Below are 14,499 nucleotides of genomic sequence, written 5' to 3' on the forward strand. Positions count from 1 at the left end.
TGTGCATGCTTCAGCGTTCCATTTATGGACTGAAGTAAGCATCCAGGAGTTGGAACCGACGCTTTGATAAGGTGATCAAAGACTTCGGGTTTATACAGTGTCATGGAGAGGCCTGTATTTACAACAAAGTGAGTGGGAGCTCTGTAGCATTCCTGATATTATATGTAGATGATATATTATTGATTGGGAATGATATAGAACTATTAAGCAGTGTAAAAGGTTATTTGAATAAGTGTTTTTCAATGAAAGACCTTGGTGAAGCAGCGTACATTTTAGGCATCAAGATTTATAGAGATAGATCAAGACGCCTAATAGGGCTTTCACAGAGTACATACTTGGACAAGATTCTAAAGAAGTTTAGAATGGATGAAAGTAAGAAAGGGTTCTTACCGATGTTGCCAGGTAAGATCTTGAGTAAGACTCAAGGTCCGGCTACGGCAGAAGAAAGAGAGAGGATGAATCAGATCCCCTATGCCTCGGCAGTAGGCTCTATCATGTATGTCATGTTGTGTACTAGACTGGATATAGCACATGCTGTTAGTTTGACTAGCAGATATCAAAGTGATCCAGGAATGGAACACTGGACAGCGGTCAAGAATATCCTGAAGTACTTGAAAAGAACTAAGGATATGTTTCTTTGTTATGGCGGTGACCAAGAGCTCGTTGTAACCAGTTACACCGATGCAAGTTGGAACACTGATCCTGATGACTCTAAGTCTCAGTCTGGGTATGTGTTTATATTGAATGGTGCTGCAGTAAGCTGGTGCAGCTCCAAGCAGTGCACGGTGGCGAAGTCTTCAACAGAATCGGAATACATAGCGGCTTCGGAGGCTTCATCGGAAGCGGTATGGATGAAAAGGTTCACTGTTGAGCTTGGTGTGGTTCCTAGTGCATTGGACCCACTAGTCATTTATTGTGACAACATGGGTGCCATCGCCAATGCACAAGAACCAAGGTCACACAAAAAGCTGAAGCATATCAAGCTGCGCTTTCATTCGATTCGCGAGTACATCGAAGATGGAGAAGTAAAGATTTGCAAAGTACACACTGATCTGACTGTAGCAGATCCGTTGACTAAAGCTCTCCCTAAAGCAAAGCATGACCAACACCATAATGTCATGGGTGTTAGGTACCTTACAATGTAATCTAGATTATTGACTCTAGTGCAAGTGGGAGACTGTTGGAGATATGCCCAAGAGGCAATAATAAAGTTGTTATTATATATCTTTGTGTTTATGATAAATGTTTATATACCATGCTATAATTGTATTAACCGAAACATTGATACATATGTGTTATGTAAACAACAAGGAGTCCCTAGTAAGCCTCTTGTATAACTAGCTTGTTGATTAATAGATGATCATAGTTTCGTGGTCATGAACATTGGATGTTATTAATAACAAGGTTATGTCATTATGTGAATGATGTAATGGACACACCCAATTAAGCGTAGCATAAGATCACGTCATTAAGTTCATTTACTATAAGCTTTCGATACATAGTTACCTAGTCCTTTCGACCATGAGATCATGTAAATCACTTATGCCGGAAGGGTACTTTGATTACATCAAACGCCACTGCGTAAATGGGTGGTTATAAAGGTGGGATTAGGTATCCGGAAAGTATGAGTTGAGGCATATGGATCAACAGTGGGATTTGTCCATCCCGATGACGGATAGATATACTCTGGGCCCTCTCGGTGGAATGTCGTCTAATTAGTTTGCAAACATATGAATGGTTCATAAGAGACCACATACCACGGTACGAGTAAAGAGTACTTGTCAGGAGACGAGGTTGAACGAGGTATAGAGATACCGATGATCAAACCTCGGACAAGTAAAATATCGCGTGACAAAGGGAATCGGTATCGTATGTAAATGGTTCATTCGATCACTAAGTCATCGTTGAATATGTGGGAGACATTATGGATCTCCAGATCCCACTATTGGTTATTGGTCGGAGATAAGTCTCAACCATGTCTGCATAGTTCGCGAACCGTAGGGTGACACACTTAAGGTTTGATGTCGTTTAAGTAGATATGGAATATGGAATGGAGTTCGAAGTTTTGTTCGGAGTCTCGGATGGGATCCAGGACATCACGAGGAGTTCCGGAATGGTCCGGAGAATAAGATTCATATATAGGAAGTCATTTTACAAGTTTGAAAATGATCCGGTGCATTTATGGAAGGTTCTAGAAGGTTCTAGAAAAGTCCGGAAGAAATCACTTTGGAAGGCGGAGTCCCGGAGGGACTCTACTAGCATGGCCGGCCAACCCTAAGGGGAGGAGTCCCAGGTGGACTCCACCTAAAGGTGGCCGGCCACCCCACCTCAAGGAAAGGTGGGAGTCCCACCTTGAGTAGGACTCCCCCTTGAGTAGGTTTCCCACCTATGGCAAGTTTTGTTGTTGGGGTCTTATTCGAAGACTTGGACTGCAACTCTTGGGGGCTTCCACCTATATAATGAGGAGCCAAGGGGAGGGGCCGGCCACACCAAAGCCTCCTAGGCCGCAGCCCCCAAGTGGCCGGCGCCCTAGAACCCCCTCTCCCCAAACCCTAGCGCCCCTCCTCCACACATCTCTCCCGCAGCGCATAGGCGAAGCCCTGCCGGAGATCTCCACCACCACCGCCACCACGCCGTCGTGCTGCCGGGATTCCGAGGAGGATCTACTACTTCCGCTGCCCGCTGGAACGGGGAGGAGGATGTCGTCTTCATCAACACCGTACGTGTGACCGAGTACGGAGGTGCTGCCCGATTGTGGCACCGTCAAGATCTTCTACGCGCTTTTGAAAGCGGCAAGTGATCATCTTCTGCAACAACGAGATCTAATCTCGTAGGCTTTGGAAATCTTCAAGGGTTAGTCTCGTGATCCCCTCGTTGCTACCGTCTTCTAGATTAGATCTTGGCTTGTGTTTCGTTCTTGCGGTAGGAAATTTTTTGTTTTCTATGCTACGAATCCCATCAGGGCCGACCCTGATGATACCCACAAAAAAGTGGAATTGAGCGTACGGATATATCTCTTCGTGATTGTTGGTCCACAATTCAAATTGATTGTCAAAAGTGGTCTGGGTGTTTGGCAAGCATTGAAGACATGAACCCAAGTGGTCCCAATGATATTGATAAGGTAATTCATTTTCTTTTCTCTTTTCATATATTTAGCTTACCATTTGTTTAAGCTTTCTTATTGGTGGTGACTAATTTGTTTTCTCTTTTAATTTGTGTAGATTAATTTGTTTTCTCTTTTATCTATCTTATTGGAGGTTGAGGCGAGGAAGATGGCCATGGAAGGAGCTCACCAGCCAGCGGAACATGAGAAAAGCTTCTTCATGATGGACACAAGCACCCTTGGTGAGAAGCCAAAGGAATACATCAATCTTTGTCTGGATGAGGTGTTGGCTAAAGAAAAGATGATGATGATGATGATGGGAGGATTCATGGGTGCTATGGGAGGATACATGAGAGCACCTATGGGAGGCATGGGTGGCATGAGTGGTTGCATAGGAGCTCCAATGCCCGGCATGAGTGGCATACTAGCATGAGTACGCCTATGGGGACTTCTATGGGTGGCATGCCCTGCCGAGGTGGCATGAGTGCATCTATAGGAGCTTCAACGGGTGCCATGGTTGGCATTGGAGGCATGGGTGCTTCAATGGGTGAGTACATACTGCAATGGGTTTCATGGACGGCTTTGGAGATCCGGGTGATGGCATTGCCTCCAACAATGTTTCCAACACCGCCACATTGTTGATGAAGATGATGCACAAAATGGAGCAAACAATGGAGAAGATGAGGCATGAGCATATGTATTGTTCATGTAGTTGTGTGCACTGTGGTTGTGTCCCTGAACTTGTTTGATTCAAACTATCTTAAGCTTTTAAACTATGTCATGCTTTTACACTATGCTATGATGATAAACTTGGTGATGAAGCTATGATCTTAAACTTACATGTTGTGCTTGTATTTACATTTGTACGAGGCTATGAAATATGTTCATATGTTGTGTTATATATACAAAGTTTGATGTGTTGCAGCCGCCCACCATCGGCCATTTTTACGACTCAGGAAAACTGCTCGCATCCGGCATCAGTTTTTTTTGGGCATATGGATCAGTAGCAGCCGCGTCCGCGCCATAAACGACGTCGATGCCGCACACCCTAACCGTGAAATATGACGTCGCAGTTTGGCGCTGCTGTTAGAAATGGTCTAAATACAGTAGTATACCAAACAAGGCGGCCCAAACACTTACATCACGCTACAGTTAATCACTGGCTCTATTTGTACATCCAAACTCTATTTATTTCCTAGCTAACCACTCAATTACCATCTACGGAGTAGTTTAGTGCTAATTTGCAAAAAGAAAAACAGAGGAAAGTAGAAACTAATAAAATCACACGTGCAAAGAACACAAGGATATCAAGCGATGCTACCCTCAACCAGTTCACCTTTCATTCACTGCCTTTCTGTGTGCCTTTCAGACAAGCACGGATCAAATAATTACCGCTGCATGATCTACTTAAACTGGTGACCAGCACGCACACGCAATTTGTCGTACGTCGTAGTGTGCATGCCAGTCTCCAGTACATCGGCATGGACGCGATACCACCGCTACTCTTCCTCGCCCTCCTCCTTCTCCCGGCCGCGCACTGCTTGCCGTTGCCGCGACAATCCTACCACCTCGAGCTCGCCCGGGTTGACGCCCTGGACACCGAGAACCTCAACCTCACCGACCACGAGCTCCTCCGGCGCGCCATCCAGCGCAGCCGGGACCGTCTGGCCAGCATCATGCCCCGCGTGTCCCCGTCCCGCGACCGCAAGGTCGTGGTGGCCGAGGCCCCGGTGCTGTCGGCCGGCGGCGAGTACCTGGTGAAGCTGGGCATGGGCACGCCGCAGCACAGCTTCACGGCGGCCATCGACACGGCCAGCGACCTCATCTGGACGCAGTGCCAGCCCTGCGTCAAGTGCTACAAGCAGCTGGACCCCGTGTTCAACCCCGTGGCCTCCACCACCTACGCCGTCGTGCCGTGCAACAGCGACACGTGCGACGAGCTGGACACCCACCGCTGCGGCAACAGCGGCAATAGCGGCGACGACGAGGACGACGTGTGCCAGTACACCTACACGTACGGCGGGAACGCGACGACGAGGGGCACGCTGGCCGTCGACAGGCTGGCCATGGGCGACGACGTCTTCCGCGGCGTCGTGTTCGGCTGCAGCAGCTCCAGCGTCGGCGGCCCGCCGGCGCAGGTGTCGGGCGTCGTGGGCCTCGGCCGCGGACCCCTCTCGCTGGTGTCCCAGCTCTCGGTGCGGAGGTTCATGTACTGCCTGCCCCCGCCCGTGTCCAGGAGCGCGGGGAGGCTGGTCCTCGGCGCCGACGCCACCGCCGTGCGCAACGCGTCGGACAAGGTCGTGGTGCCGATGTCGAACAACCCCCGGTACCCGTCCTACTACTACCTCAACCTCGACGGGCTGTCCATCGGCGACAGGGCCATGACCATGGTCCGAAGCAGCAGCAACAACAACGCGTCGACGACCGGTTCGTCCAACTCCAGCGTGGCGGCGTCTCCTCCCGTGTCCGACAGCGGGGACGGCGGCGGCGGCACGGGCCCGGACGCGTACGGGATGATCATCGACATCGCGTCGACGATCACGTTCCTGGAGGAGTCGCTGTACGACGAGCTGGTGGACGATCTGGAGGAGGAGATCAGGCTGCCGCGCGGGTCCGGGTCGAACCTAGGGCTCGACCTCTGCTTCATCCTGCCGGAGGGGGTGCCGATGAGCCGCGTGTACGCGCCGCCGGTGTCCATGGCGTTCGAAGGGGACTGGGTGAGGTTTGAGAAAGAGCAGGTGTTCGTGGAGGACAGGCAGAGCGGGATGATGTGCCTCATGATGGGCAAGACGGACGGGGTGTCCATCCTCGGCAACTACCAGCAGCAGAACATGCAGGTCATGTACAACCTGCGCCGGCAGAGGATCACCTTCGTCAAGACTAACTGCGACTCCGTGCCGTAGATTCATCAGTAATAATCATGTAGTAGTCCGAGATTCCTTCTAGTAGTATCATTGGTCCATCACAAATTTGGACACTCAAGAAGATAGATCATAATGATATACTCTGCATTTAGCTAGCTTCTCTGAACATTCAGATAACTGAACTAACAATGAGAGCATAAAAGGAGCAAGCACTCCACTCGCTGCAAATATGAGTTACAAACACATGGAAGCATGATTTTTTTTTTTTTTTTTTTTTTTTGCATATGTGGGTACACTTTTGGCCGCGTATTATAACATGACTTTTGGCCGACCACTCCACTCGCTGCAAATATGACTTACCAACACATGGAAAAATGACTTTTGGCCGTGTAGTACAGCAGGATTAAAAATAAGATGATACATGGCTTTTGGCAAACTGCAAATGAAAGAAAGTGTGAGTCTATATTGACAGAACATAGTTGTAGCGAAAGAATTCAAAGATTCTGGCTCTTTCTACTTTTCTGAATTCCTTTGGTGAAAATAAAATGGAAGCACTAATAATACCTCATACTCATTTCCCTTATGTAAGTCTTCAGTGAGAATATTATACTTCCATCTATGGATGGACATTAATATATTCACAACTCACAGTCAGTTCAGAACTTATTACAGAAAGAGAAAAGGAGGTTCGCAACAATCACTCCTAACTTCATAGTTTTCACCTAGCAAATGAAAGGGTGAAATGGAATATTCATTTAGATAATATGTCGTCTGAATACTCGCGCACAGCCTTAGCCAAATCCAGAACATGCTCATCCACAACACCTGTCATGAACACATAACCAATGAACAAATTTGCGCTCTTCTTTTTCTCGATAAAAGGAATATATTAATATCAAAAGATACCAATTACACCCAGCCTCTGCAACAACGTCTCACCCTAGTGGCAGTACGGATGCACACAACCAAAAAAGAGAAAACAAAACTAAGAAATAAAATTCCCGCTACAGCCTTCTAGACCTAGCAACAGCAATACAACCACCACCGTGACAACACCTGAAGTACAGACTCTCCAAAAGCGACGCCTCCAAGAAGGAAAACGTGCACCAACGCCATCGTCGCCCGACCAAAGGTCTTAGGATTTCTCCCTGAAGATAGTCCCCAGTCTCAAAACAATGTCTCCAACAAGAACATTGCCAGGCACAACCAGTTAAGGCCAGACCTTGGGTTTTCACCCTGAGAGGTAAGACTCTGAACTTCCCCTGTGCTGTCGCCCCCACGTGCATACCACTGCTGCAAGCCCGGAACACCAAGAAGATCCCTCAGCATCACGTTGACTCGAACCTCCTTTAGTCAGTCCACCAATCCGGCCTTCATGATATTCCTTCTTCTGACTTCACCATGGACCAAAAAGTCACCAGATGTCAACACAGAATATAGCTTCGCGGCGCTCCCTCCGAAACCAAACAGTCGGAATAAAAACATGGGTGCGCGCGACCGAATACCACCTGATCCAGCAAACTGCAGGCAAAATATGCACTGTTCCATTCGCCAGTGGAGCTTTCCGGAACTCATCTCTCCGGCCAGATCAAAGTAAACTGACCTCCGGTAGATCTTCATCTTCGCTTGCGAGAAACCTGAGGACCGCCACCAAAAACAAAGCAAGACCAGCAGCCCCCCACGCCGCCAGTCCCTCCTGCCGGATCACCAGGGAAGAAGACGGCGCGGATCATGCGTACCACCGCTGAACCGTCACCGGGGCGGAGGCCGCCAACGCACCACCGAATCCTCCATGGCTACCGACGGAGAGCAGCCGTGCCGCCCGGCTTTCTCCACCGGCGCTTCATCACCTCCCATGGAGCGCCACCGTGGAAACCCTCTCCTCCCCCTCGTCGTTCGACGGAAGGGGCGCCGCCACCGCGGCCGTGGCCGAGGCCGGGGCTGTGGCCGGGCCGGGGCCAAGGCCGGGGCCGAGGTCGGCAGCAGCGGCGGCTGAGGTGCGGCGATCCGGGGGCGGCTGCTCAGAGCGGGGCGGGTAGATCCTCCGCCGCCGCCCGGGAGGGGGGCGGGAGAGGAGGAGGCGGCGGCTAGGTCGGTGCTTCTTAAAATGGGGAGAATTTCACTTCCCGACCTCTGCACCAACTAGGGATGCACATAACCATTTGGCATGAGTACTAAGATTTTTAATCTTGTTTAAGATTAAAGCATAGTCCTCAAGATAAATTGCATGAGTACCAGGACCAGCATGGGCCTCAAGTATAAATAGGAACCTAAATTCGCTTCCGTGAGGATTTGAACTCAGGTGTTGGGTTTGTACATCCACTCCCCCAACCAGTTGCGCTAGGCTCACTTCCTATATGGTGCTCTTCTAGAAAGAAAACAAAACATAAATGGTGGCCTTACCTATTTTGTTCAACGCATCCTCGAGTTTGAACAGATACTCTTTGTTAGGTCCAGTTGGGCCTTCAGCAAGGTAGATTTGCCTGAACGTGGCACGAAGGCACATATTACCATGGAAATTGAGCACATTTTCAGTTCCAACAAAATAATGCTTATGTTAAAGAGGTGCATTACTTGGCCATTTCTTCCAGTGGAGCAGGACCCAGATAGTTTTCGTTGGCCTCCTTATTTGTTGTAGCTAAGTACCTGTAGGTAGAACTGGCATCAGATTTTTTTTTACAAAACAGTTGTGCAAAGAGCTCATTTTCAGACTAAAAAACCACTTACACCATCACATTTTGGATTGCTGGTATTTTGGGGGAAGAGTCCTGAACATATTAAAATGTATCAGCAATTACACATTGAACATTCTGCAACAAGAGAAATAAATCAAAGTACTACTAGTTTATACTCATATCTTACCGTATACAAGTCAAGGTAAACCTTCTCATCATATTGCTTCTCTCTTACTTCTAGATACTGCAACATAAATCTGAAGGTAAATAGCCAGTTGAAGAAAGGTAAGCAACTGAAGCTCAGTATATGCTAACACTGATCAAAGTCATTATTACTTCGATACTCAGTCTGGTCTTGCTATTAGTACCATCCAGAAAAAGATAGCTGAAGATTTTATAATGAATATGCAGTATGCTGCTTTGCTCAGGTCATGACTGTTTATCCACTCCAACAGGTAAAAAAAATGCAGAATGACTCCAACCATGGAGTAATTGTGCGCAAGTGTGCAATCATGCAAAGAATACAGCATTGGTGAACAAAACGTATCTGAATACTCTATTTTCGTGTTTGAGTTTTACCTCCAAAGCTGTCTCCTTATCTTGCTCCTTAGAAATTTTGTAAGCAACTCCCCACTGCAGTTGTACAAAAGAAATTCACATGTAAAATCAATTCTAGCACCATCAGCAGAGATGCTAGATCACCATGAACATGGAACATATAAAGAATAACATAACTTTTTTTTGCGAATAGAGAATAACATAACAATATGAGGGAAAGTAATGCAAAGATTTCACACGTGGCTACGGTAATACTAAACTCATTCTAGTTATTCATAATTTCTCTTAGATAACTCAGAGCAGCTAAGGCTGGCCATTTGAACATAGTTGTCTAAATAACACGAAGTTACTTTTGGCGTTAGTATATGTTTCTCCTAGGGTGACCTCGCGCACATAATAAAATCGTTGTCTGATAATCAGATCAAGCAATGGTTTAGCATCTTATGAGTGACCAAGGAACTAAAATCCAGGTGTTTAGGAGTAGCGGTTCATCCTAAATTGGGATGTTCTCTGCTTGCGAGTGCCATGACACGAAAAGAGAGCACAGATTCGAGGAGCGCCGTACGCATGTCGACCCGGGCTGATGCTCGAGCGTGACGGTCCTCCCTGGGAACTCCGGCGTGCCCCTGTGGTCCGTGCTCCCTGTCGGCCCAAGAAGAAAACTCAGTCAAAGGGTCAACGGGAGAGGTCCTGAGAACTGCGAAAGGTTCGGGCGGGTCAGTTACCCTGGTAGAAGACGCGGCGGTAGTCCCTGACGAAGCCGACGAGGCGGGCGTCGTAGGCGAAGCCCGGGTTCCAGACCAGGGACCCGTAGCCGAACACCCACATCACCATGGCGCCGCCGCCGCCGTCTTCCTCTCTTTCTCCGGTGGAAACGAGAGGTGGCCGCCTACGCACTTCCCTGAGTGGTCCTGGACTCCCTGTGACAATCGGCAGCGACTGCAAAAGCCTCAAGCTGGGCCCTGACAAATTAGACGGCCCACAGGCCTTGTTTTGTTCAAACCCCTCGGCCCGAAGTCGGCGGACTGCACGGAAGGTGTTTAGTACCACATCGTTTGTTTGATGATGTTGGAGGGGATCTCTCGCTATAAAAAGAAGGCAAAGTGCAACCTTGAAGCTTACTTACCTGGACGGGGTCTATGGCCGATCAAGAAGTGTCATGGCCTAAGCTAGCGGTCCACATTGCACTTAGTGGATGCGCTGGCTTACCATCTCCCCTTTGCGGGAGAGTGGACGTCATAATTTGTAGTAGAGGGGGTACGCGTTCGCGCGGCCCCTACCAATATTTGAATCTAAATTTTGATTTTTTCTTGAATTCCAATCTTGCAATTTTCATGTTTTGGTCATTGTTTCTTTCTCCAAGTTTTCATGTTTTGGTCATTGTTTCTTTCTCCAAGTTGACAAGTTTGTACTTCAAAATTGCTTGGCTTGTTTTCTTCCAGTCTTAACTGCCATAGTTAATCCACTTCCGTCCATAATTTGGTAGTATGAAAAAAGTTTACTTATAAAGTTCTAATGGATGCCACGGGGGGTAACAATTGGCTTAGAGGAGAAAAACTCAGCCCAAAAAGACGTTTGGTCATCATGCAAGGCACCAAACCCAACTCTGGCTCCATCAAGCAGAAATGCAGAATTGACAAAGTTCACATAACCATCAAGTGAAGGCCAGCATTTCCAATCCTAGAATATATTAATTCGAAGTATAAGTAACATTGTAGTAACAATCTATACTCAGATTGCCAAGCAATAACTTAATAGCATAATTACAAACAAGCTCATCATGTTTTTCCCAAGTAACATTGCAGCAACAATCTACACAATCAATAATGCAGCTGCGGAGAAATAAATTCAGAAGACAGACACTAAGTTTAAACAAAAGGAAGCTTGCAGTTTGCTTCTCCACATCATGAGTTCTTCAGTAGTATAAATATCGGTATGGATAAGTGAAGGGCAGTGCTAGTAGTGCAGCCACCACTAGTACGAATTATCAGATAAACCCAAAACACCTGTAGTTGCACGCTTTGAATCTTGTATAGAACATAAAGTCAACCATCGCTGTCAGCGTCATCATACTCGTAATCACCGCCACTGCTCGAGTATTCGGCGTACTCAGGCTCCCATGGCTCCCTGAATGACTCGAGAGCACAGCACCTGTCCTCAATGTCACCGTCAAGCCTGACGTTCAAGCTGCCAAGTATGTCGAGTGTACAGAGCAGAGGACATTTGGTGAGGATAGCATCAAGGCCAATATCACTGAACAAACCATATGGAAGCTCTAGTCGTTTGAGCATCGGCATGGTGTTCGCAACTGCCAAGGCCTCGTCTTCAACCACAATAGGTGATGCATTGTTGCCTTGAGGAGGCGGTGGAGGAGGCATGTTCCTCTTCAGATGAACAAGCAACTTGCAGTGTCGGCCTATTGCTTCGATGCCCCTCGACGTGATTTTGAGGCAGTTGCTGATGTCCAACACGCTTAGAGCAGGAAAGCATTCAGCGTACTTCTCCACAGCTTGATCAGATATCTCACTCATCGGGATCTGTAGGACATTAAGCAACTTCCCACTGTCCAATGAAAATAAGCATCACAGTCAAAACGTCAATAGTTGCATCGATGCTAAATTAGGAGTCGTGTTCCAGCTTACAGAAAAAAAATAAAAAAAAAATAGTAACTGTTAAGCCAGTAAATGCACATAACAAAGCAATGGCAAAATATGGCATCACACGGCACTCTGGAGAGGTATTCAAGTATGCTTCTATAGGAGTATAGTAATCCTTATTCTCTATGGTGCTTAGAAGTTAATTGAGCAATATGTGATATGGGTATCACAAAACAAGATTAGCTAGTCCGTGGTGATTTTCTTCACGTGGAAAGAGTCAAACAGGCATCAAGAAAACCAGAGCGGCATACACTGAAACTAGCGGTTCTCATTTTATTTTAGAGAAATTGAAGGTTTGCATCCCTAATGTCATCTAAGAGTAGTACAATATAAGTACATACACCAAAAGAACACAAATGGCAGATTATCATTCTGTCAATTTGGACAACAAGTTACAAAGTGAGAACAAGCAAAGCATGTGCTGAGATCAGGAGTTGCCCATTGATGGCTCTGGGCTCTTGCCTCCGAGTACCAATCATGTTATTCACATTTGCAGCCCCGCAGTGCCTGTCGGTAGGAAATTAGTGAGATTTACACCCGGTCTTCGTCAATTATAGTGTGCTATTTGGGAGCGTGCTTACATGGATGTGTGCGTGTGTGGTCTGTGGTGGTGTGTAATGATGTGTGGGTCTTCCTTGTAATAGCTGAAAATAAGAGGAAAAAACATGGCCCTGATCTCCGAGTCGATTCTAGGACATACAAAGCGTACAAACTGTGCTAGTAGAAGAAAATTCAGAGATGTAAGCTACAACATACAAGTAAATGCAAATAACAAAGTAATGGAAAAATATGGCATCACACGGCACTATGGAGAAGTACTCAAGTATACTTCTATAGGAGTATATAAATCCTAATTTTTAATGGTACTTAGAAGTCAATTGAGCAATATGTGATATGTGTATCAAGAAACATTAGCTAGTCGGTGGTGTTTCTCTTCAAATGGAAAGAGTCAAACAGGCCTCAAGAAAACCAGAGCGGCATCCTCTGAAAGTAGCGGTTCTCATTTTATTTTTGAAAATTTGAAGGTTTGCATCCCTAATGTCATCTAACAATAGTACAATATGAATGCATCATAAAACAAAAATGGATGATTGTCATTCTGCCAAACTGGATAACAAGCCATAAAGTGAGAACATGCAAGATCAGGAGTTGCCCATTGATGTGGCTCTGGGCTCGGACCTCTCAGCACATGTTGCTCACATTTGCACCCCGGTGCCTATCGGTAGGAAATTAGTGAGATTTACATTATAGTGTGATATGTGGGAGCACGCTTACATGGGTGTGTGTGCGTGTGTATTTGGGAGACGCATCTCTGAATTTTCTTCTACTATTCGCAAAAAAAAAGGATTTTCTTCTACTAGCACAGTTCCTACGTTCTGTATGTCCTAGAATCGACTCGGAGATAAGGGCCATGTTTCTTCCTCTTATTTTCAGTGACCAGATGCCTGATGCAGAAAACAGAAAAAACTCTAGAGCAGCCGTCCTAGGAAATAGCGCTTCGAAGCAATTGACTTGTACCCGAGATAAATAGTTCTCAAATACAGGGCAGAACTATTGACGCGAAATTGAAAATTTTCACTAGCACTCACCGCACCACAATTCTAAATGCATCCCAGAACTAGATAATTAGATATGAAATTCAATAGCTACAAGTGAGGGGCATGCGAAGCTAGCTTCAAGTTAGACGAAACAACAAGACATGAACATGTCAGTATGTCACGGCAGCTTCCTTCTCCTAGTAGCATTACAAATTACTGGAGTATAAGAACCAAATTCTGCGAGCATTGCAACTTACGAGGAGGCGAGGTAGGCAAGCGCGGCGTCCCCGACGCGGTAGGCGGAGAGGCGCCGGAGCGTGCCCTGCGCGCGAGCCACAACGCGGCGCACGACGGCGTCGGCCTTGACGCGGCTGTTGACGCGGCGGCACCAGGCCTCGACGTCGACGTCGCCCCACATGTCCGGCGACGCGGCGGCCTCCCTCCACGCCCTGCACACCGCCGCCGGGCCGCGCGCGACCTCGTCCGCGGGGAGCCTGCCCCGCAGGACCAGCGCCAGTATCTCCGGGCTCACCGCCTCCGTCCACCTCCAGTCGTACATTTCCCCCTCGACCTTGCTGTCGCCTCCTCCATCTCCGGCCGCGGCCGCCGCCGCCTCGGCCCCGATTTTAGGCTTCTTCTTCATGGCCTCTGCGTGCGACCACCTCACCACGGGCGGCGCCGGCGCTCTCCCTTTCCAGCCGCCGTTAGGCCCCTCCCACCCCGATCCACCTCCTCTGCGGAACCCGCCGCCGGGATTAGCGCTTGCACGCTTCATCGACGGCGATTGCCTCGGCGAGCTCGCCGCGCCGTTTTGGTTTCCGTTTTGGGGAAGATTTGGGGGGAGGAAGGGAGAAGGGCGCACCGTCTCACACTCTCAATGGAGCTGAGCCACCTTCTTATGGCAAATGGAGCTTCCCCACCCACGTCCTACATCGACGGCGCCGATGCCTTACACGTCTCCACTCCAACGGCTCGATGCCATTGCCTTTTCCAGCTCGTGGGATCCGGTGGACCGGAGCACGGGTGCACGCTCACGTTTCGTCTTTCCGGAAAGAGTAAATTACATAAATCTTTTTTTTTCGAAAACTTCGCTGATCTATTAAT

At 47.8% G+C, this 14,499-nt stretch overlaps 3 protein-coding genes and 1 non-coding gene across 4 annotated transcripts; 2 read left to right on the forward strand and 2 right to left on the reverse strand.

Moving 5' to 3' along the window:
• Positions 1–4,580: 4,580 nt before the first annotated feature.
• LOC127330466 (aspartyl protease 37-like) lies at positions 4,581–6,006 on the forward strand. The gene has a single exon (XM_051356667.2). It carries the CDS (start codon positions 4,585–4,587, stop codon positions 6,004–6,006), a length of 1,422 nt encoding a protein of 473 aa, XP_051212627.1. The 5' UTR covers positions 4,581–4,584.
• Positions 6,007–6,563: 557 nt separating this feature from the next.
• Positions 6,564–10,080, reverse strand: LOC127335044 (gamma-glutamylcyclotransferase 2-3). The gene is made up of 8 exons (XM_051361629.2): positions 9,926–10,080; positions 9,766–9,842; positions 9,222–9,275; positions 8,830–8,886; positions 8,695–8,735; positions 8,542–8,613; positions 8,371–8,450; positions 6,564–6,792 (listed from the first exon to the last, which is right to left on the reverse strand). Exons 1-8 carry the CDS (start codon positions 10,032–10,034, stop codon positions 6,719–6,721), a joined length of 564 nt encoding a protein of 187 aa, XP_051217589.1. The 5' UTR covers positions 10,035–10,080; the 3' UTR covers positions 6,564–6,718.
• Positions 10,081–10,318: 238 nt separating this feature from the next.
• On the forward strand, positions 10,319–10,479 carry LOC127337800 (U1 spliceosomal RNA). Its single transcript, XR_007874112.1, has one exon. It is a non-coding gene; the product is annotated as a U1 spliceosomal RNA (small nuclear RNA).
• Positions 10,480–11,067: 588 nt separating this feature from the next.
• LOC127335045 (F-box protein FBW2-like) lies at positions 11,068–14,272 on the reverse strand. The gene is made up of 2 exons (XM_051361630.2): positions 13,653–14,272; positions 11,068–11,762 (listed from the first exon to the last, which is right to left on the reverse strand). Exons 1-2 carry the CDS (start codon positions 14,168–14,170, stop codon positions 11,246–11,248), a joined length of 1,035 nt encoding a protein of 344 aa, XP_051217590.1. The 5' UTR covers positions 14,171–14,272; the 3' UTR covers positions 11,068–11,245.
• Positions 14,273–14,499: the final 227 nt, after the last annotated feature.

The sequence above is a fragment of the Lolium perenne genome, chromosome 2, assembly GCF_019359855.2.
Source record: "Lolium perenne isolate Kyuss_39 chromosome 2, Kyuss_2.0, whole genome shotgun sequence".
Lineage (NCBI taxonomy): Eukaryota > Viridiplantae > Streptophyta > Magnoliopsida > Poales > Poaceae > Lolium > Lolium perenne.